General features: G+C 42.0%; 1 protein-coding gene across 3 annotated transcripts in view; it reads right to left on the reverse strand.

Annotated features, from left to right (window-relative positions):
• ARHGEF7 (Rho guanine nucleotide exchange factor 7) overlaps window positions 1-24,038 on the reverse strand; it is a 206,229-nt gene that overhangs the window by 107,887 nt on the left and 74,304 nt on the right. For all 3 annotated transcript variants that reach the window (XM_075563416.1, XM_075563415.1, XM_075563417.1), the window contains 2 exons: window positions 7,878-7,962; window positions 4,191-4,321 (listed from right to left, as the gene is read on the reverse strand). In XM_075563416.1, the coding sequence (XP_075419531.1) occupies window positions 4,191-4,321; window positions 7,878-7,962 (216 nt within the window). The remainder of the gene's footprint in view (window positions 1-4,190; window positions 4,322-7,877; window positions 7,963-24,038) is intronic.

Below are 24,038 nucleotides of genomic sequence, written 5' to 3' on the forward strand. Positions count from 1 at the left end.
AAAGTAAGAAAGGGAACTGGCTAGAGTTTGCTTTGTGCCTTGCTGTTTTTGTTTCCAGTCTCCACATTAGGAAGGAGGTGCCTGTAAAGCTTTGCAACCAGGAACTAACTGTCACTCACAGTCCCCACCCCCATGCCACCGCCACCCCCACAAAGAGAGTGATTTCCCTGGTCAAAGACAGGAAGGAGTCATCCAGCTGCAAACCTAGGGAACAACCCCAGGCCTTGGGCCAAACCCAAAGACAGCAGGCAGGTCTAGTCCATCTGCATCAGTGGCACTAGAAAACACCAGCCGGTCTCACTTTCCGTCCTCCAACTAATGACGCTATTGCAGTGTCAACACTAACTGGGACAAAAGTCCCACCTCCATCCCTCATCTCCCTAACCAGCAATAGCAGAAGAACAAACTCCACCACACCAGCAGAATTAGCAGAGATCACGTAGAGTCCTATCCTCTACTCTCCACCACATGTCTGCACATCGCCCGGTGCTAGCACAGGCCCCTCTCCCAGTGCAGTCACCCACCCAGTTATAGAGAACTACCCAGGCCACAACTTCCTAGCCCCTTACCAAGCACCAGAGAGCAAACAAGGCCCAGTATTTCTTTATACCCACCCGCTACCACCAACGCCACCGTCACCGTCACCGGCAAAAACTTCCTTGGCAGCATCAACAGAGATAAAAGTAAGAAGCCTGCAGGAACCAAGCAGCTCAAAGGGCAAACAAGAACGTTTCTTACATCCTGTGGGTTTAGCATCCTCTACTTCCACCAAGTGGTCCCACAAAGATTAAGGAAATACCTTCCATTCCAGTTCGTGTACCACAAAGGGCTGAGTGGGCGCCCTGCCAACAAGTACTCATCACAGGCACCTTCGCTCCAAAAGAATCAGACCCCACAGGCACCATGATTAGAGACCAATCAGGAACCCTAGCAATGACGCAAAGTCAGCTAGGGTTTGGTGAGATGGGAAACCTCATAGACAGCTGCTGGTCAGAAGAGTAAGATGGAGCAACCACTATGGAAAATGGCATGGCATGTCCTTAAAAAGAATTCTTCTAGTTGGTATATATCCGAGAACACCGAGTCATGACACAAATAAATATGCACATCATGGTCATCATGGCAGTATTCACAAAAGCAAAACAACCAGCATCGATGGCACTGGAGAGTGGACGCATACAGTGAAATACTACACGAAGTTACAGAAGCGTGATGAATCTGCAAAACATCTCATAACATGAATGAACCTGGGGGACCATTAATGTATATGAAATGTCAGTTCCAAAAGCCAAATATTATATGAGATCCATACTATAAAAAGTCAAGAAAAGGTTTTCACTCTTAAAAGAAAGATTCCTTGATGGTGGAAGGGGAAGAGGGGCGATTTGCTAGCGGGTTCCACGTGCTACCCTAGGTGTAGAGGGTAGCGCAGGGTAAGTCCAAACTGATGGAGCGGGGTAGCTACCAGGAGGAGCACAAGAGCAAGAGGCAGCAGAGTACATGTTCTTATACACCCAATCCCGCAATGACGAAGACACACAAATAGATGTTTGGATAGCACCGGTTCAAACAGGTGTGGGAGTCGGAGAGTGGGGCTATAATCACCCATAATTTCTCAGTGTCATCGTTTCTATGTCATAGGTTTAACAGAAGACACTTGTACATTTGTATTTCTTTGCTGCAAATATATTGGAGAATGTGGTAGAACACACAGGGGGCAAGGTTTAAGAACTTCTTACACATAACCAAATGCTTTGAAGGAATGAAATGCTGGGCCAGGGTGGTCAATACCATAGTCTGGAGGGAAACCAATGTCAGCTGGAATAACAAAGCCAACAAAGACAACGTACATTCTACTTTCCTAAGTGTTGACGGTGTCTTAAAAGTTTGTGAGGGGCATCTATTGGTCTCTTCCTGGCTGGAGGACAGAAGACACGTGGAAACATTTACTTCAGTGGGCTAACAGACCACACAACCGCCAGTCTCTGTGACCCTGAAACCAGAAGAACTAAGTGATGCTCAGCTACCACTACTAACTATTCTGAAAGGAGTCTCATTGGAAAGTTCTGAATAGAGGAAGATAAAAATGTGGAACAGTGGGGGGGGGGAAATCCCATTTAGGGTGGGGGGGAAAGAGGGGTACCCCTTCCTATATCTTAGTTGTCACGTTGTACCATAATAGTCTATGATGTAACCACTGGTGATAGCTGGGTAAAGGATACACAGGATCTTCCTACATTAGTTCTTACACATGTGATCACAAAATCAAAAGCTTAGCTTTTAAATAAATAATAAAAATTGATGTAACTTAAGATTGACACTCATTTTAGATCTTTATTAGCAGCATTAAATAATATTGTTTCATAATTATTAAATAAATTCCTATGACAGTTAAAAAAAGTGGAACAAAACTCAAAATAATAAAGAGAACAAGCTTCCTGTTCGGAGAAAGACTGGCAGAACCTCTGAGGCTACAGCTGTTAGGTCACATTTCAAGTCTGGAAAGGAACCTTACCCCCACAGCTCCATTTGTACCCAAACAACACATATCTCTTCAAACCCCAAAAAACCCTGCCATGGAATCAATGTGACCCTGTAGCACAGGGTGGAAGTGACCCCTGTGAGTTTCCGCTGTAACTCTTTATGAGAGGAGAAAGCCTCATCTGTCTCCCACAGAGCCACTGGCGGCTTAGAAGCGCTGACCTTGTGGATTACAACCCAAAACGTACTACAACACCACGAAGAACACTATGATATGTACACCTTATAATAATCAACCATTAGAGATCAAAAGGGCAGCATTTATCCAAGGTCACAGTTCAGAAAGGTTAGGAAAGAAGAAGAAAGGGAAACAGGATTAAGTTGGACCTGTGATGCTACATTGTCGGGATTGTAATAAATACGAGACAATTGTTGAATGGAAAGCTGATTGGCCTTGTAAATCTTCGTTTAATTCACAATGAAAGGTTGAAAAAGAAAGATTAAAAGAAAACCGCTGCCTTAAAAGGAAGTCGTGCCATTGGCACATAATCAAAGTAAGTGCCAATCACCCTTGAAGCTCACGGGAAGACCTGGGTGTTTGAAACGGCAACTGGAAGCTCTCAGTCATGCTAGATGCTGTGACCGTCTTTCCACATTTCCTCCATTTAGCGCCCTTATTCTTCTCCTAGATCCTAATTTTCAGATCCCTATTGCACACTGCAAGTGGACCTAGACTGCAGTGTATTTGAGTTACAATAAAGAGCATCTGTTTTAATTTGTTAGCACTTTATACAATGTTGCAGCGTATAATGTTAATGTGAAAGGTTTTAGGTCATGTTTCCAACCCCAAAGACAAGTAAAGGTCAGATGTATAAAGACACTGCTCATACAAGGCAAAAATAACAAATGTTAAATAATAAAGTCAGATCCAACTTACGATGAAGTTATCAGAAGAGAATCCCTCTTATATTGGGGACCATCTATCCTCTCATTACTCACAATGTTACAGTCATTATTTATAATCCATTATATACCTGGAGGAGTCACAAATAAAATTTTCTCCATTTTTTAGGATGATTGTTTTGTTACTTTTCTTTCCCTGCTTTACTACCAGATCTTATAAAGAATTTCCTCTTCTAGAAAATACAGCCTGACTTAATGTCCTCCAGTCATGTTTTCAACGAAGAAAAAAACCCAAAAATCTTTAGCTCTTTAGCTTCACCATTCCTTCTTTGTACTTCTACGATGTTTTATAGGTACACTTCTTTTTTATGTATGTGTACTTCTTATCCTCACTTTACTTCCCTGTTCCCATGTGTTTGTTTCTTACCCCCCCGTGTATTTCTTATTCCCAACCTTCTAAGTACTTTTACATATATATTTCATGTTTCTCAATCGTGTGTGGTAACAAGAAAATACTATGTGCATATAACCATGGAAGTATTTTAAAGCATGCATCACTATAAACAAAATAATGAATATTAAAATCTCCCGAAAAAAAAAGTTTCGCATAAAACATTCATTAAGCATAATATCTGCATAATGTGGTAATAACCAAATCCCAAATCACATTAAAACATTAACGGAGGCAAAAGCTCATTATCTTCTAGTTTGTAACACTGTTTAAGGTCTATACATTTCCCAAGACAAATACACAACACTCATTCCCCTCAAAATATATTTTAAATAACAAAGTATATCAAACTTACCAAACTTCGATATGGGCCCTGGAACAATTTTGAAGTCCGGCTGTGTAAAGACTGGGATCCAAGGGAATCAAAAGATTTTATTCGATGAGATGAGGGCCGAGCACATACAGAATCACTTCCTAGTCCAATGTCTGAAAAGGTCATGCACACAGAAAAAAGAAACAGCTGAATATGCCTGATAGCATGCACTCTCGATAGGCACTAGACTTTAAAAATAGGGCAGCCAGAGGGGCACACCAAAGGACCTGAACAAAGGAGCCCATTGATGCAGCAAACAAAGGCCAAATTCTTTGTCTCCTGTATAAATGACTTGCATTCATTGCACAATTACCTTTCTGCAAATTAGCAAGCACTAACTGTTGATTAGTTCTCTTCTGGTGTAATTTTCTAAATGTTTATTTTTTTAATAGACTCACAAAGTACCTTACTTATGAAATGTTTTAATTGTTTTAGCGTCCCTCTTCACCTGGAAAAAAAAATAAGCCTCTCAAATTCATTGATTTAGCGGGGGAAAATACTTATTCCTCAATACATCACCATCTACCCACTTTTCCAAGATTGTGCTGCATGAGATAAATAAGAGCGGGATCCTCATTTTGTAACACGATCCTCATTTAAAACAAAAGAACACTCTTTTATGTTTTTCAGTCAGAGAGAACCTTTTCAATATTCTTTTCTCAAAATGAAGGTGACAAACTCTACTTACCTCCCAATGTTGTTAAAAGGATCCAAGTAAGCCGCAATTTAAAGGACTAGTTAGTTACTGCTCTCTATGAATTAATTCCCTCCAGGAACAGAAACCCCACGAAGGTGAACCAACAAGGAAAGGTTGGCAACTTACTTCTTAGAATTAAAAAAAAATAATAACATAGAAAGTCAATTCCACCCCCTCCTCCAGCCTCCCTTGGGAAACTATTCTTCCAAATTGCCTCCAGCAATTTCTAAACTGATAGGGGACTTCTTCTATAGAAGGACCTCTTAACCTGATCACATCCAGGTCAGATTTTTTCTAGCTGACATACCAAATGGGTTCATAAAGTGTCTTGTAAATGTTTGCAATTAGTTGTCAACATTGAAAAGTCTGTGGAGTCCACAGGAATCCCTACATTTCCGGCCTTTCTTTAATAGCGTAATATACAGCGATTCAAGGTATATCATCTTCCTTCACAGCTCACCTGGCCCAGAGCTAAGCAAGGGTACAATGTATAAAGAAAACATGAATCTCAAATCAATCCTACTGCTTCCTGAAACTACTGTTTTCACACAACAGTCTCCTATCGGGTCCTCTCTAAAAAGTCTTCCTACAATTCTCAGGTTCCATTTCGGGACTTTGTACTTCATAATGACAGAGGGTCTGCAAACTTAACCAGCTCTGTGCAATCCCCAATACAAAGCCAGCTACAAGGAAAGACTATCACAGAGATTTTGTCCACAGTGGCCATGTCCCTATGATTCTCTACTAACCCCAACTCTCCCGGAAATGTCTTAGCCCTCCCAGGGATTTTGTAAGTAAAGTAGAGATGTACTAAAGACTTTTACATCATCGGTCTTGCTTCTGTCCAATTAAATGGCAAATATGCATCCATACACTTTGAGAACACAAATGGATTTCTGAATCACTGAAGTAAAGAATAAAGCATTAAGTGATTTTCTTAAAGCCTGGAACAACCCTGGAGGGAACAGTTTAAGTCATCTTATTGTTAAATTGGTCACTGAACGGAAATCTGGGGGGTGGGGGGAGGAGTCATTGTATTCATAATACAAAAATAAAAACTGAGACCAAGGAGCCAACCAAAGTTTTTCCAGCTGAGAGTTCACTCTTTTGTTTAAGAGCTGAGGGAGAATATGCAAAGTGTATTTTATAAGGAATGTCACATATTTTACTTACCATGTATATACAGTAGTAATCAGAAACATGAAAACACTTTCATATAAGAAGGTGCTATGTGCCCAAGGCACATTTGCTCCTGGCCTCTTTCACTGGCCATTGTTCAATTGTGATCTACAGTACTCACACCTTACTCATGATACTACCTAGTTAAGAATCACAGTTCTCATCAGTCCTCTCTTACTATTCTCCCCGACCATGGTCTTTGCAACCCACAGAGCAGTGTTCAATGACAGTCGAGTTTGAATTTAGGAAATATCTGCAGATTTATGTACCTATGATATTCTTTGTTCTGTCTGCCAGAGACTAATGTTAGTATCTCATTCAAAACTTTCTGGCAGGGATGGGTATTTCAGCAGGTTTTAGATAGCGAGCACGTGTGCTTATGGAAAGTAAATATGCCAAATTCTGTGCATCTCCCCCAATTTCTTGTATTTCACCTTTATGAGATACCACACTCATTTGCAAAGCCTCATTAAATGACGTGACGATTTTAATCACTTCTACCTACTATTTTTATAACTTTACTTAAAACATTTAATCATCCCTCTCCTTCCTTCTCCCTCCCTTTCATTGAATTTAGATCCTCATGATTTTCCTATCACCTCCATAAGTTTTCATTTAGTGGTGTTACCTAGAGCTTTCACTTGAACAGGTCTACAAGATATTCAATGTGAACCCCAAGAAAATTAAGTTGGCCCAGCTGAAGCCCTGTCCAAACACCATTAGGGATTCTAGGGCCGTTACAGCCTGCTCTGAGAGCACACTCTGACTCTGGGAATGGACAGACTTCAAGATGGTTTTCTAGCCTGCACAGGGCCTCGTTTCCTGTTCCTCGATAATTGGAGGCACCAGGCATTCCCTCTGCCCACTTCTTATCATCCAGTTAGACAGGAGGATACCTGCAGGCTCCCCAAAGCAAAGCGTGCACTGTAAGGTGGCAGGTCATCCCCTCCACAAAGGGGCGCCAAAGCCAGGGATTCTATAATATATTCCAAGCACCAAGGTGACACTGAAAAGAGAATATTAATCAAATAAGCCTAAAGGGTTTGCTATTCAAAAAGACTTAAATGCTAAGCTTCTGCATGAATCCTAAATTTAAAATCTGTACAGGTAAATGGGGAAGGATTGCTCTAAGATGTAGTTAGTAAAGTTCCTTCTTTTTGACACACGCAGTGATCTAGGACGCAAATTTCAGTGGTCTGCCAGACAAGCTAAGGACTTCTCTGAGCGCCACCGTGTAGCTGATGACTACAGAAGCTCATCACCACACCCTGGCCTAAGAGCCAGCGCATGGGGCAATGGGATTCTTTCCCCATCTCCATGCAGGGAGCACATCACAACACCGCCCAGGTGCCCTCCCAGGTGTCAGGAAACCTTGATCAGGGAAATGTTTACAGAAGCAATTCCCTGGCCAATGCCATCATGATCTCATCTCAAAAGCATTGCTACTGGAGACAAATTCTTAACAGAAAAGCTCAGACGCAGGTACTTCTGGTTGTAAGATAACCTGTGATTCTTCCATTGTGGACAAAGCACTGTTACTCTGTTACATGTTTATTCAAGAAATCTCTATGCCTACAGGAAGGAGAACATGATATCCATCACAGGACCTCTCAAGAAACTTTTTTGCTCTAATGCGGGAGGAGGGAGCAAAAGCAACAATCAAAGATGTACGGCAATAGAAGCTTATATTTAAAAATTCAGCAACGATTGGCTTGCCTTGTTAGTAGAAAAGTAAAGGTATTCTCCCTTTGTCTTCCCACCCCTTAAGTGAAATTAAAAAAAGAAAGTCTTACCTGCTGTTACTTTATTTAGCGTCACTAAGGAACTGAGGACCTTGTTAAAATTCTGCCCCTGATACAAATCATTTGCATCAAACGTCTGAAAGGAAAAATTACACAAGCAAAATTAGTAGAGTCTTATGTTGGGTGTCAGATAAATTAAGTTCTCCCATATGTACAGGATTCTCGGTGCAAAACTACAAAGATGAAGGCGCAGCCTTTGAGTGAGCTCAGCTTGACAGCCCTGAATCCACTTTAATCCACTGGCCTTAGATTTCTTTCCTTACACCAGTTACTCATCGCTCCCCATCTTTATAATCCTAGAGAGGCACGTGCTTTTCTATATACTTCATGAAGGTTTAATATGCTGCTGGTACCCAATAAATGGTCGGTGGTAACGTCTGGCAATTCTTTTCTTTTGGGATTAGGGTACGGACTTAATAGTGATTTTCTTTTCTATTCAGAGGAAAGGCAAAATGATCATCCATTCCAAAGGTAGCAATCAGTTTACTGGTTTCCAGCATTCTAAATTCCTCAATCCCTTTTTGGCAGCCAGGAATGACTTCTTATGGCCCTTTATTCAAAAACCTCTAAAATCTTTGATTTCTGGTCCCTAGGTCCACCAGGTCTACCACCTCTCTTCCTGCCATACTGTATCCTACGATGGCCTTTCCAACAGTCATCAAGCTCACCGCACCTCTTCCATCTTACCAGTGACTCCCTCCCTCCTCTTCTTGGCTCTCCTCGACCACCCCCCCACCCCCCCACCCCGCCATTCCCTTTCCTGCCACTTACTCATTGTTCTTCCAGACAGACCACTTCCTTGACAGCCCGTTTCCCTCACCAGAGGAGGCTAGGTATCCCTAACACATGTTCCCCTAGCGAATTTACCACAATTATAATGTTGTGTTCACGGTCTGCTCCAGTACAGATTCAAAGGCAGCAAGCACACCTCAAAATGGTTGGGACACAGTAAAAAGTGTGCTGAATGAATAATAATGAACTGCACAAAAAGAGATGCTGAGAAAAGTTATCCAAAATTAAATAACTATTGCTCTCTGTAAAAAGAAATGATTTTAAGCTAATGATGTCTAATTCCTGAAATGATAAATATAGATAGGCATAAGTTATGTTTAAATGTATTTAAGCACAAATAAACAAAAAGAGAAATATAGAAGTTGAAAACTACCTCAACAAAGACCATCAAATCACAGAGAGTTCAAAAAGAAGCTCAAAAAAGAGTTGACATCTAAACAATCTATACACATTTCTGGATCCCATATCTAATATAGATTAGGTAGAAGTATAATGAACTGATCTACTGAAGCAGATTCTTCCTATAAAAAGAACTACCCCTTGTTAAATATACTGTGGGTAGAACAATAAACTTATAATACAGAATTTAACTGTGTTACAATATGTGTCATTAAGAAATGCCAACTCAAACAGGAGTATCATCTAAGATGACTTATCCTCATCTACCTTCGTTAAATGACAAATTTGGTTGTTTGCATTTATTTTAATTTAAATATTAGTTTTATTTAGCATCTGCTTCCACATACGAGAAGGGTTCCAAAAATCCATGGAAAAAAATCTCAATTTCTTTTAATTATATTTTCCCACAAACAATCTGAAGCCCCATTATACGTAAAATATAATGGTGTCCCCCCCCCCACTTAATTGTAAAATACTCAAGTAGGTGATCTGCATCCCTTTCAAAGGTTTTCACGTTCTAAACCAGAGAAGTTAGAAAATTCAAAATCATGGCATTCTACAAAAAACAGATATATAATTTTCTACTAACCTTCATTGTGGTGAAGTAACAAGTCCCGAATCGAGAATAACAGGATGTTAGAATCATGAAGTTTCCTGTTATTCCCAAACTATATATCTTTCTTACTTGGATACCAGGAAGCATTTAATTGGCTAAAACTGTCTACCAATGGGCTTCAGCATGACATCAGAACTTCAATGAATATGCATTTATACCACACAACTTAACAGGAAACTAAACAATGAGATAAGACAAGTGTTTGCCACTTGGGAGGGGAGCGCGGTTGTGTGTGTGTGTGTGGGGGGGTGTTCATATTCTTTGCCAGTAACATGTTTAGATGAAAGCTCTTCTCTAGAGAAAGGTAACAGACTATCTCCCAAAATAGAAATCTATTCAACAAAAATTAAAATCTTAGAAGTATAGAGAACATTTTTTATGGAGTAAGATGAAAGTCCCACTAGAATGGTACAGAAATAACTCTGCAAAACATAAGTAACACAGAAAAATTATGAGGACATTGAACCCGTTAAATTGTTTGCTGGGGCTAAGGCAAAATAAATGCACAGATTACAAAAGAACTAACCTGACCCTACAGCCTTCTTTCTCACTCACACTAATTTTCTAAAGGACTGGCCAGCAGTAGTCAGCACTTCAAAGAGTACACTGATTCTTGGCAACACAAAGAAGGAAACAGGAGGAAGGAAGCTGAAACCATATTCTATTGTCTCTAAGCCTTCCTTCAAGTAGCATCTGGAGCAGTGGGTCTCAATTGCATATGAGAATCTTTTGAGAACTTGAAGAAGGAAAAAAAAAATCAGACCATTTAACTAAAATCTCCAAGAAAAGAAACCAGGCAGGCACGGAAAACCTTTAACACATTCTTTGTAGTTACAATGTACTGCCAAGGCTAAAACCACATTCTGGTCTGACAAGAAAGGGTCATAGGAAAACTACTCCAACGACAAGGTCAAGAAGCGGCTTCAAAGAGCCACCAATAAAATGATTTATTAAAGAAAGAAAGAAAAAGATAGTGGAAAAATGGAGTCACACGATAATGGATCTCAGCCCTCACCAATACCTGGATGGAACGAGTTGCTGGGCCCAGGGACTCACAGCCTCAGAGGACACCAAGGTCAATTTGTAGAAGAACACGGTTCACAAAGACGACTTTCTACCTCCTAGTTTGATGAGCAGCTTCTGGGGTCTTCAAAGCCCATGAGCAGCCAGCCGGGTGAAGTACAGCTACTGGCCTCCTCTTACCCGAAGAGCGAGGGGGCTACAGTGCGTCCAACTAGTCAAGCAGGCAAAGCCAGGCTCCACAGCCCTGAGACCGGAGGAACTAGAGACCACTAACAAGGGCTCTGAAAGGATAGAAGGGGAGGAAAATGCGGACTGAAACTAAAATCATCAGTGTCAGAAAGACACTGGTGAGACCACCAAGACTCTGCTTCTTTTCAGGTCTGGAACTGACCACAGGCACTGTGGCTCTGGTTTCAGCCAGACACTAGTAAGGTCTGTGACGGGGGCTCAATACGCCATCACGTCTACTAGTCAACCGCAAATGGAGTGTGGGCAGATCGCACGGCTTTAAGAAAATAGATGTAAGCCTATCAGCAACGCCGTCACTTAAGTGACATACAGCGCAGCCAATCAGATGCATCTTAGGTGTCAACCGCATGCACAAACAACTGCACTAAGTGCAGCCAAAATGACAAGGTAAGTCATCGCCAATTTTTAGACCTTGTTTTTTTTCCTCTTAAACGTGAGAAAAGGTATTCAAATGAGCGGGGGAGCTGGACCAAGTGAGAAGACAAAAAGGTATCACTTTCATATGGAATGGAAGCTTTTGACACTACAAGCCGACATTCAGCTGAAGTCCGGAGCATGAACAGTTCTGGAACTTACTCGCAGAGGGAAAGTACCCAGACATGAGGACATGTGCTACCGCCTTGACTGCATGATTCGGCTCTACTTGTTTATGTGAGTCAGCCTTTTCCCACATCAAGATCATTAAGTCAAGTAGTACCATTCCACCATGACTGATGATCATTTGGCAGCTGTCTGCAGCTACTGTCCGGACTATGCATCCCTGGCTCAGTCCATTCAGTGCAAATCATCAGAGGAAACTCAGGGAATGACAAAAAATGTACATAGTTAATTGTGTTGTGTGATATGGGCTCATGCGGCTATGCAAGGTACATAAACATACAATGTGTGTGTGTATAAAGAATTATCAATGCATCTGTGAACAAATGTAATAAATAAAAATAAACATATGTTTTGCATTTTTGTAGTTGGTGGGTCATTCTGACTTGATCATCTTAGAGGTAGCTCGCCTGCTGAAAAGTGTGAGCAGCCTGGTCTGTAAGGAAACAGTAGCAGTAGTGAGGTATGCACGCTACACATAAGCAATCATTTAGGTCAAAATGCAGCCGCCTTAGGAAAGGATGAGGAACAAAAGCAGGAAGCACGGACAGGAAGCGGGGGAAGGGATGGTGCACTGACGGGAATGAAACCGTGCAGGTGATGAAACAAATGTGTACGGAGAACTGAGGATCTGCTTTGTAGGCCTTCACCCGTTCACAATACAAAGTCTGGAGGGACCATGGGATTTCCCCACAAACTTTTGGAAAGACCTTCGTTACTCCACGGACAAGTCAGTGATTGGAAGGGACCAGCTGCTCCTCAGGAGAAAGGTGCAGCAGCCTGCTTCTGTAAAATGACAGGCTTGGAAACTCCAGGGAGCACTGGCAGCGGATGAGAGAGGGCTGGTTCAGAGGGAACACTAAATAGGCAACAGCTTTCAGATTCTATTCATGTGAAAAGCACATGACAGAAACCCAAACTTCTCTCTACATTTAAGCGAATTATATGTGCAACGGAATAATCTAATGTGGCCAAGATAAAATGAGCTTAACAGTTTTCCACCACTCTTCATAGTCTTGTTGATTATAGTTCGTTTTCAGTAATTTGCTTTTAATAGGAGCAATACTAAAAAAATGAAATACCACAAATACTAAACAATATAGACTACAATCGAAGGGACCAGAGTACTCTGCATTTCAAAGGAGGATACAAAAATACTCTCTAAGAAGTTCCTACTGTCTCTAGTAAGGGAGGCCAAATAAGGCTGAAGGAATATAAAACTGCCTACTGTCGGAGGACTCAGAATGTCTCTGTAAAGGGCAGAGTCTGCACAGTTAAACACTTCCGAAATGTATGTAACTTCCCTGAGTCTCGGGTTCCTCATCCTTAAAATGGAAATAATAATTCCATACTGTTAATGTGGAGGATGAATGTGACATGGCTCATGACCATACTGATGACAGACAGCAGCTTGCAACTGACATAAACCAAGCTCCCTCCCCCACACAACAAAAAACCCCTGCTGTTCAGTTGCTTCTAACTCATAGCGACCCCAGCAACCACATATAAGGTTTTCGAGACTACGTGTTTCCAGTGGCAGACAGTCTTGTCTGTCTCCAGCAGAAAAGCTGACAGGTTTGAATTGCTGACCCATAGCATCATCTAGCCCGAGGTTCTCAACCTGTGGGTCTTGACCCCTGTGGGGATCCAATGACCCTTTCACAGGGGTCACCTAACACCATTGGAAAACACATAAATATTTCACAATCTATATTGTTTTGTGATTAATCACTGTGCTTTAATTATGTTCAATCTGTAACAATAAAAATACACTCTGAATATCAGATACCGTATTTACATTTCAGTAGCCAAATTACAGCTATAAGGTAGCAACGAAAATAATTTCATGGTTGGGGGTCACCACAACATGAAGAAAGGTATTAAAGGGTGGCGGCATTAGGAAAGTTGAAAACCACTGATCTAGCCCATAGTGCAACCAAAGCTCCTCACCAAACCAAACACTGCTGTCAGTCAATTTGACGCACAGCATCCCAGTAGGACAGAAAAGAAGCCCATTGCCCCCCACCCGCCCCAAAAAAGGTTTCCAAAGTTGTGATGAAAGCAAATTGCCACATCTTTCTTCCACTCAGTGGACACTTAAACCAAAAGAAGAAGCCATCGGCACTTGCACAGTGGGAGTCGAAAATGCTCCACGAAAGGCAAGGGCCACGAACTCAAAGACAAGACTCTTTCTATGGCCATCCCTTTTCTCTGCATTCTTCAGGGTGGACTATGGTTTCAGGAAAGTTCTTCATCATCCTACACTGTCAACCACTTTTGTTGCCTACCACTGACCTAGCCTAAATCACATTGACCATGGTCCATCATACGAAGCAATTAGGTTGCCAGCGAAGGAGGACAGTAAGCAGAGCTGCACAAGTAGCATACATCCATGTAGGGAATCTTCTGGCCCAAACAGTCGAGTATAAGACATCTCTAGCACTTAACACACCTACACATATTCTTGTAACGTTTGGTGTAAAGATTAAGACAGCCCACGTGTACCTTATTGGCATTACTACAGTACCCACACACTTACTGCCATCGAGTCGATTCTGACTCAGAGACAATCATCTGGGCGCCTGCTGCAGGACTAGGACTATACAAAATGAGGTCCTACACAAAATGATTCATCTGGAAGGAGCCATGGTGGTGCGATCAGGTAAGCGTTGGATTACCAACTACAAGGCCAGTGGTTCAGAGCCACCAGCTGCACTGTGGGAGAAAGAGGTGTGGCTATCTGTTTCCCCTAAAGATTTGCAGCCATGGAAACCCTATGTAAGGTCACTGAGTTGGAATTTGTTCCGTGGCTTTGGATTTGATGTTTTGGGGTAATTCACTACACACACACACACACACACTTCCCAATATTCTCAGCAATAAACTATAGCATCCCAAGCTAATAAAAGATATTCAAAGATTTCACAAACTAACTTTGAACCACTTTGAAAAAAAATTACATAACAGAGTAGAAATATAATGCCATTAGATGATGCCAATGACCAAGTGCACCACTAAGTACGTCCAAAGGAAAAGACCAAGAAATTTGCAGAAAAAAGCCTGATTTTTCCTTTCCCCTCACTTTTCATCCCAATAGAGAGAAACCCCTATAATGTAACACAAATAGAATGTGTTCTCAATTTGCTATAGCTTTAATATTCTAAATACAACTGATCATTTCAGCTTAAAAAGAAACTATTTTTGTCACAAGAAATTTTTACTTTTGGCACAGTTGGGACTGCGGTTTTTCTAAGTTTAAAAATATAATTCTGTCCTAGCACATTGTCAAATGGAATTTGTGATTTTAGAACAAGAGTGAGTAAAAAATGAATCTTAAATAAGCTGTGCTATTTAAGTTTAATGCAAATGGTCCATCTTTGTTAGGGAACGTGAAAAAGAGAAATTCAGCACTGAATTTTTACCTCGACTTGTATAAATTTTATGTTTGATTAAACCCATTCTCACACCCTAGGGATAAAATTAAAGTCTGATGACGGATTCCTATCAATACAAAGCACCTTTTTATCCAACATGACACCCTGAACAATTTTTATCCACCATAAAATTAGAAATAAATTTTATTCAAGTTTAGGAAATCCACTGTCTCAACACTCAAAGCAGTAGAACAAGAAAACTTATAGGGAAAAAGAAATAACCATTACATATTTTAGATATAGATTCCAGGGAGGAAGTAGGGGGATGAGAAATGGGAGCAGCTGATACCAAAGTGATGAGAGGCCAAAAAAAAAAAAGGATTTAATAAAATGTCCTGGGGACTCTTTTTCACGAGTACAGGGCCATTCATCCCAAAACAAACAATAAAAGATGATACATAAGCAGGCAGGTAAAAACGACCTACTGAGGACCACTGTGTGTCATACTGTCGTTGTGTATAACCTGAATCCTCACAACAATTTAGAGAGCATGCCTATTTTATTTTACAGGTGGGAAAAAATGAGGCTCAAAAAGACAGCTTGACAAATTTGTAAAGACAGATCAGGGTTCTGAACAGAAGTGAAACAGACGGTAAACGAAACCGAAGCGTTTCCCACTTTGGAGGAGCCTGATCCTGTTGCTCACAACACAGCACTGTGGGCCACGAAAGGGGACCAGGGTGACACAAAAGGTGCGCGCTCACCACTGAAGAGTGCTGTTCCTACAGGGCTACTTGCAGGCGGGCTGCTTGAAGCAACTCAGAGAAAGATGTTTCAGCCACACACACACAGTGGACTCAGCATTTCAAACAACTTCCTACCCTTGTTTACTCAAGTTCCATTTTCAAGTACGAATAATATAGTCCTGCTAAACAATAGCTTTGCTCTCAGACATTTGAACATTAGAATTAATGAATATATACAGATGTACCGCACCTTTGCGGATTAACAACAAAGGAAGAGCTAACATTTAGAGCAAGCAGAGACAATGGATACATTAAATTAACTTTAAGACTAAGAAAGTACAATGATGCCTCAGCTGTCTAACCCAATTGTTTCCAAATTCATGTTCAAACACCAAAGGTTTGAGAACTGAATCCATTTTTCTTATTAAGAAATACTGGCAAGCCAAAGGTTTGGTTCAAAGACCCCAAAAATTACACCTACTAACTCACTGGGGAGACTTCTAGCAAATCAATGTCTCAGGGAAGGTATTGCATCAAGTTATTTCTGATTTATCCAAATTAAATTAACAGTAACTTTTCAGCCTCTGAGATGGTCAGGGTTGTTTCATAGATAATTATTTTACACTTTTCACTATATTAGCTGCTTAAAATTTTTTTAAAAACCCAAACTGCTGATATGTCTCCTTAGCTATGTTGTACTCAGCCGCCAGACCACACAAGTGACGCCCAGATTCTAATATTGAAATGGTTTCTTGAACTCGATCGTGGTTCTCAGTTTTCCTTTTAGCTTTACTGCTGGTATCACTAACTTTCCTTTGAGCATGGTTACGATATTTTACGCAAGTAAAGCACACGCAAAAGAGTGCACAATGGCAACTGTCTAAACGCACTAACCCACGCACTATCCGTTGTCTGAGAGAGCAGCACCCAGACTGAACATGCCACCCAGTTTGCCTCGCTGAGACACAATGAGTGAGTGGCTCTCTCTAGATCCAAACAGGTTTTTCAAGTTCAAGGTCTTCGATTTGATTATTAAGCAAAGTTACGAACATGAAGCAGTTTTCTTTCAAACATGACAGAGGAAAATTTGAGCTGGGAGCCATTCACCAATCAAGGAATCACTGCACAAGCAAACCAAATTAAACCAACCTCACCGCCATCAAGTCGATTAGCTGTAAGACTCAAAGGAATTAGAAGTAGTTCCTGGGTGATGAATGCATTCCATGCCTAAATTTGTTTTTAAGTCAAAAAGTTTGGTACAGTTAGTCCGATGTTTGGATTGGTATACTGTGTGCCTCTTTAGACATTGAAGAAACTTACCAATACACTATACATCCTTAAGGAAAAAAACACAGTACTAAAAATGTTATGAAACACATCACAAACTGGTGCTCATTTGTTATTATGAGCTATTGCATGTACCTCAAATTTGTGTCCATAACTAGGGGCTGAACATTGTTCATAACCTCGGGACTGCCTCAGAGACAGACACTCGCAGTTTAAGAAATCTGTTTGATGATGACAGATAGTAAGCAACTACCTACCTTCAAGGTGCCACGGACACGACAGGAACCATTCTGAAAAGATCCATGGACATGGTACACAGAAAAAGGAAGGGAGGAAGAGGCTACCAGTAGTCTAAAAAGATTTAGAAAATCCTTGATAAAATGTTCATAGACTCGGATTGACCAATCACTAATAAACAAGGTACAGTAAGCAGTGTCCTGGCAGAACCCACAGGAGTTATGAAGGCCAGAATTACCTGTTACAAAGAACAGGGCTAAGCCAGGCACCTTAGTGCATTAATGAATTACAATACGGGGCCACGTCCCGTCCTCTTGAAGATAAAGACTAGCAGTCAAGACCCACTTTTTACAGAAAATTAGGCTGCCTGCATCGGATTCCGCATTTAAAGGACCAGCCTGAGTTGGTACAAGGCTCAAAAATAAGAGACGCCAACAGGAAAGATGGGGAAAGGGAAACTCCTTCCACGGGTGCTGTGGCAGTTACATAAGCTCCTGTAAACTTGCGAAGGGGTGGAGTCTAGCCTGTCAATCGGGTCGCAGCCTGATGACCTCATTTGGAGGCCCGAAGAAGATAAACAGCTCACTGGAAGCCAGATACACAGACACTCTGCTTGTCTTCCTGCTGACAAGCCACATGGGGCCACACTGATGCCTGAGCCCTGGAACTGGAGGAGCCACACGGAGACCCACGCCAGCGCTGCGATGCTTCCACCACCTCTAAATCCACAAGTCCTTGCACCCACTGGCCTGTGACGATCTTCCTGCATTCAGCATCACTGCAATGGCTGCGCGAGTCTAACGAGGACAATATGGACGAGTGCTGACACATGGGGTAATATCGGGCTTATGGGCTTGATCTGAACTGGTCAGGGATATTTTCTTAATGGACAAATGCTCTTTAACATAAAGCTCTCTCTTACACACGAGTGCCTCTGGATATGTTTCTCTAGTCAAGCCGTACTCACACAGGTGCCCTTCTCTTTACTGGGGTGAGCCCGCTCTAGAGGATCTCAAAAGATGAGAAAGGACAAGCTGGGACATGAGATGGGCCGGAGCACTAGCAAACACAGGAAAATGCTCCTGCAACGAATGGAGCCATCCCGTGGAACAAAATTCTGACCAAATCCCAAGGAAGTTGCCCTACTAGGAACTTTATGAGACTCTTGGAGACCAAAGTTTCAACGTAACTCCTAGTATCCTTAATGAACAATCTGGATTTGTATTCCTAGACACTGATCTGTGGTTCTGTGAAGTGTCAGAGTCAGTTTAGACTCAGAGCACCCTGAGATGGAAGATCTTTCTGAGTCTTCTACTCAATGATGGTATTCTTTAGCTTTTAGAATTTATCCTATCTGCTACAATGGTTCCATTGCTGATGGAATTGCAGATGGAATGTCAGCACAACAGAGGCCTTTAAAATCTCTTGCTGCGATTGTATTGGATAACATAATAGCTTTTGATTTTCTTCTATCCCAACAACTAAAAAGTGTTTTATTGCCAATACTTCTTGTTGAACTTGGGGGCAAAATCTGAAAAATTTACCAGAAAGCCACTTGGTTGCTTTCAGTACCACCTATCTTCAATTCTCCCTTTTTGGATAGTACTAATGGCCTGCTGAACAGTATTGGTTCTTGGCTATGCTCTACTTTGCAGACTGAATTAGTCATTTTAATTATAATAATCAGCATAGAACTAAATGCTTTTTTAAAATACTAATGCTTGTAACTAAAATGGGATGTCTCTCCTTACTAATTAAGAAAAGTATGCACCTGGAAGAGATATGTTACGTATAGCATCCACCTTACGTGGCCCTTTCGGTAAATGCATTGCAGTGGTTTATTCCTTAGCAATGACGACGTTAGGAGCTCTGGTGGCTTAGGGGCCAAGTGTTACCAGCAGCTACTTTGGGGACTGTCCATTTCAGAGCAGTCATGGAAACCCTAAGGAGTTAAACGCTCTTACAGAACACAACATAGGCTGGTTGTGCTGTAGTCGGAACCCCAATGGAATCAACTCACCCTGAAGATGAAGCCTGTGACTTTGGAAAGAAGAAGAAAAACAACTTGCTTTAAAAAGCCAAAGCCTCTTGAGGAAGGCAGCAAACACCTTTGTCAAAGAAAGGCTACTCCATTGTGGGTGAGGAATGTCCCCCAGTTAGGGCATGAGCAGAGGGGAAAATGTATTGGCTGAACTGCACATTAAACCTGCTGGTATAAGCTCACTACAATGGGTTGACATGCTCTTGGGAAAATAAAGAAAAGGGAGCAAAACTGTGAAAAATGTTCCAGGGAGAATGTAACAAAGATGCTATCAAAAATTGTTTGCACCAAGGATAGACTTGGGGGCCAGAGAGTAGCACCCCATCGGACTCGGCTGGAGGACCGTGATCAATTTATAGCTTTTTCTTATTTTTTCTTTTTGTTTATTATTATTTTCTTAATTAATGTATTCTTTTCTTGGTCATTGGTTTTCTTTGTTGTCCTCGTTGTGTATTCTTTCGTCGCTTTGTGTTGCTATGCCTTGCTTTCTGGTGCATATTATTATCTCTGCAGATCTATCAAGATAAGATAGGCTGGATGAACAGTCTGGAGGAGAAAACAACAGAACCGATGGTTCCGGGGATACATGGGAGATATGGAGGTGGGGGAAAGGAGGTGGTTTTGACCAACCCAGGGATGAGGGAGCAACAACCGATCCACAAAATTAGTAACAAGGAGGGGTGTGAGGCCTGGTAGGGATTCAGCAAGGGAAATGTAACTGAGAGAAATTGCTGAAACCCAAATGAAGGCTGAGATGATAGTGGGAAAGTGAAAGGAAAGAGGAAAGAACTAGGAGGCAAAGGACATTTATAGAGGTCTAAATACAGGCATGTCCATATGTGAATATATTTATATAGGATGACGGGGAAATGCACATATTTATAGGTTTAGTATTAAGGCAACAGATGAACATTGGACCTCCACTCAAGTACTTACTCAATTCAAGAACACTTTGTTCTATTGAATTGACACTCCATGATGCACACTTTCCCGAAACAATTGCTGAAGATAAACGTGTACATAAGTAAATGTGGTGCAGAAAGGCTGATGGCGCCAGGCTATCAACAGATATAGCACCTGGGGTCTTAAAAGCTTGCAGGTAAACAAGTGGCCATCTAGCTCAGAAGCAACAAAGCCACAAGTTGTAAAGGAAACAACAATGGAGACAAATTGTGGGAATTCCACCCGATATGATCCCACCGCACTGAGACAAAACACTAAGAGCGTGCAACAGAATAAGAGCAGAGCAAGGAAGTCCCCAGGGAATACCAAAAATAGACTTTGGGGCCAGGGCTTGGCACCACATAAGACCTGATCAGAAAACACTCCTAAAGTTCAACAGTCCTTGAACTAACTACAAGCTTTTCTTTCTTCTTGTTGTGTTTTTTGTTTTTATTTCCATTGGCTTGTTGTTGTTTTGTTCTATTTTGTTGCTTGGTTTTGCTGTGTCTTGTTTTGCACATGTTATTATCAACACAGGTCTGTCTAAATAAGATAGGCAGCTGAACAATCTGGAGGAGAAAACAATGGGACCAACGGTGCCCAAGAGACATGGGGGAGAGGAGGGTGGGGGTAAAGAAAGCGGTGTTACCAAACCCAGGGACAAGGGAACAACAAGTGATCCAAATTAGTAGTGAAGAGGGTGTAGGAGGCCTGGTAGGGTGTGATAAAGGGTAATGTAACTGAGAGGAATTACTAAGACCCAAATGAAGGCTGAGCATGATAGTGTGGCAAGAAGAAAGTGAAAGGAAAGAGAGAAAGAACTAGGAGGTAAAGGGCATTTATAGAGGTCTAAATAAAGGCATGTACATATGTAAGTATATTTATATACGAGGACAGGAAATAGATCTATGTGCGTATATGTATAGGTTCAGTATTAAGGTAGCAGAAGGGCTGGGCCTCTACTCAAGTACTCCCTCAATGCTAGAACACTTTGTTCTATTAACCTGGCATTCCATGATGCTCACCTCCTTGATATGATCGCTGAAGACAAACAGGTGCATAGCAAATGGGGTGAAGAAAGCTGATGGTGCCCGGCTATCAAAAGATATAGCATCTGGGGTCTTAAACACTTGAAGGTAAACAAGCGGCCATCTAGCTCAGAAGCAACAAAGCCCACATGGAAAAGGCAAACCAGCCTGTGTGATCATGAGGTACCGAGGGGGATCAGTTGTCAGGCAGCAAAGAACAGAAAATCATATCATTGTGTGCTCACCTCCCCGATATGATTGCTGAAGACAAATGGGTGCATAAGCAAATGTGGTGAAGAAAGCTGATGGTGCCCGGCTATCAAAAGATATAGCGCCTAGGGTTTTAAAGGCTTGAAGGTAAACAAGCAGTCATCTAGCTCAGAAGCAACAAAGCCCACATGGAAGAAGCACACCAGCCTGTGTGATCATGAGGTGTCGAAGGGATCAGGTATCAGGCATCATGGGAACAAAAATATCTTATCACAGTGAATGGGGGGGGGAGGTGCAGAGTGGAGACCCAAAGCCCATCTGGTAGGCAATTGGACACCCCCTTACAGAAGGGTCGCAGGTAGGAGACAAGCCAGTCAGGATGCAGTGTAGCAATGATGAACCACACAACTAGTTCCTAAAAGCTTCCTCCCCACCTCCACTATCATAATGCCAATTCTACCTTACAAATCTGGCTAGAGCACAGGATGTACACTGGTACGGATAGGGACTGGAAACACAGGGAATCCAGGATGGATGATCCCTTCAGGACCAGTGGGGATACCGGGAGGGTGGAGGGAGGGTGGGGTGGAAAGGGGGAACCAATTACAAGACTCTACATATAACCTCCTCCCTGGGGGACGGACAACAGAAAAGTGGGTGAAGGGAGACGTCGGACAGTGTAAGACAAAATAACTTATAAATTATCAGGGGTTCATGAGGGAGGGGAAGGGATAGGGAGGGGGGGAAATGAGGAGCTGATGCCAGGGGCTTAGGTGGAGAGCAAATGTTTTGAGAAGATCAGGGAAATGAATGTACAAATGTGCTTTACACAATTGATGTATGTATGGATTGTGATAAGTGTTGTATGAGCTAATAAAATGATTTTTAAAAAGAAACTTCATTTACTAAGAATAGAATGAGAATTTCTTCTTTGATATCCAGAGAAAAGTAATTAAGATAGCAAAGAATACAAGAAAAAATTCTTATTCATATCCTCAGAGATTTATTACAGAAATATCTAAGGGGAGAGGGGCAAATATCATGAAATTAAAAACAGACTCATAAAGAATTAATGGAACCTAAAACTACTTTTTATTTTTTAAATGTAATAAACTGTCAATGGATTCAGCTGATAGTTCAAAAACATAAAGGTTAGGAAAGCTTCCATAAGCAGGGAAAATAAAGAAATGAAACATGACAGAAATAAAAAATCAAGGAGGACACACTCAGGAGTTCCTACATTCTTCCAGTAGTAATTATGCCATTACCGTAGCGACAACAGACCAGAAGATTTCTGCAGAACACAGAATAAAGAAATAAAAGATAAAACTTTCCTTACGGTAAACTTTGAGTTCCAAGAACAAACAGAAAGCCTTCGTCAAGTAGATGCGGTTACAAAAAAAGAAGCAGCCTCCGACAGAGAAGAAAATCCTCATCAGCCATCTGGAGTGTGGCAGGCAGTAGTTACGTGCCCCTTTTCTTCCCAATTCTTCAGGTGAATTATTTTTTACCTAGAATGCTACACTAAGACTATGAATCAAAAATAAGGTTGAAAGGCATTCAGGGCTTAGGAACTGACATACAAAATAACCTGTAATGTCAACAAACGACCTGAATAAGTGCGAAAAATAGGTGAAAGCTACCTTAAAAGAAATTAGGGTGATCTACTGACATACGAAGAATTCATTCATTGCATTACTAGTGTTGGCAAACAATACCGACAGCACCATGGACTGACTGCCAAAAGAACAACCAGGTTTGTCTTAGGAGCACCATTAGAATGCTCCTTAGAAGGTAAGGTTGGCAAGACTTCATCTCACATGCTCTGGACTTGTCAGGAGAGACCGATCCCAGGAAAGGGACCGCAGTGTGGCAAAGCAGCGGACGGAGGAAAAGGAAGAGGGCAGTCCTTGCCAAGCTGCACTGACCCGGTGGTTGCAACAATGGACTCCACCGAGAGAGCAAAGTGAGGATGGCCCAGGCCCCACCTTCGTTTGTTCTGTTGTACGTCGGTGGCTCTGAGTCAGAACAGACTCTAGGGCGCCTAGAAACACGGTGACACTCTGCGGGACAAAGAATTAGGTTTGACCTTTCTGAAAACAGCCTGAGCAATCAAGGAGTCCTTCATCTGTCTGAGACACCAGGGCACACTTGTCACTGCCAAGGGGCCCACTCTCACTCACAGTGACAGTGACCCTCTACGACAGGACAGAACTGTCCCTGTGGGTTTCCACGGACTCTCTTGGACCAGAAAGCTCCATTTTCCTCCTCTGGAGTGGCCCGTGGTTTCCAGTGCTGACTGTGGACAGCAGCCCATCCAGGGACTACTACGACACCAGAGCTCTCGACTAGCTTGACATTACTAGGAACGGACCTGGGGCACAACACAGATTTGGCACGCTCTCTCGCCCTCTCCTGTCAGGAAGGAAGCCTGTGCTTACATTTCGAGAGCCCCCGGCGGCAGGGCACTGTGGGGGAAGCAATGACGGGCAGCCAAAGGCAGAGCTGGCAGGCCCACCCCGCCCGCAGCGCTCGTTCCTGGGGAAAGAGGCAGCTATGTGTTGCTGGGAAGACTCGGCCTCATTTCGCCTCCGGCACATGCATTAGCACT

The sequence above is a fragment of the Tenrec ecaudatus genome, chromosome 11, assembly GCF_050624435.1.
Source record: "Tenrec ecaudatus isolate mTenEca1 chromosome 11, mTenEca1.hap1, whole genome shotgun sequence".
Classification (NCBI taxonomy): domain Eukaryota; kingdom Metazoa; phylum Chordata; class Mammalia; order Afrosoricida; family Tenrecidae; genus Tenrec; species Tenrec ecaudatus.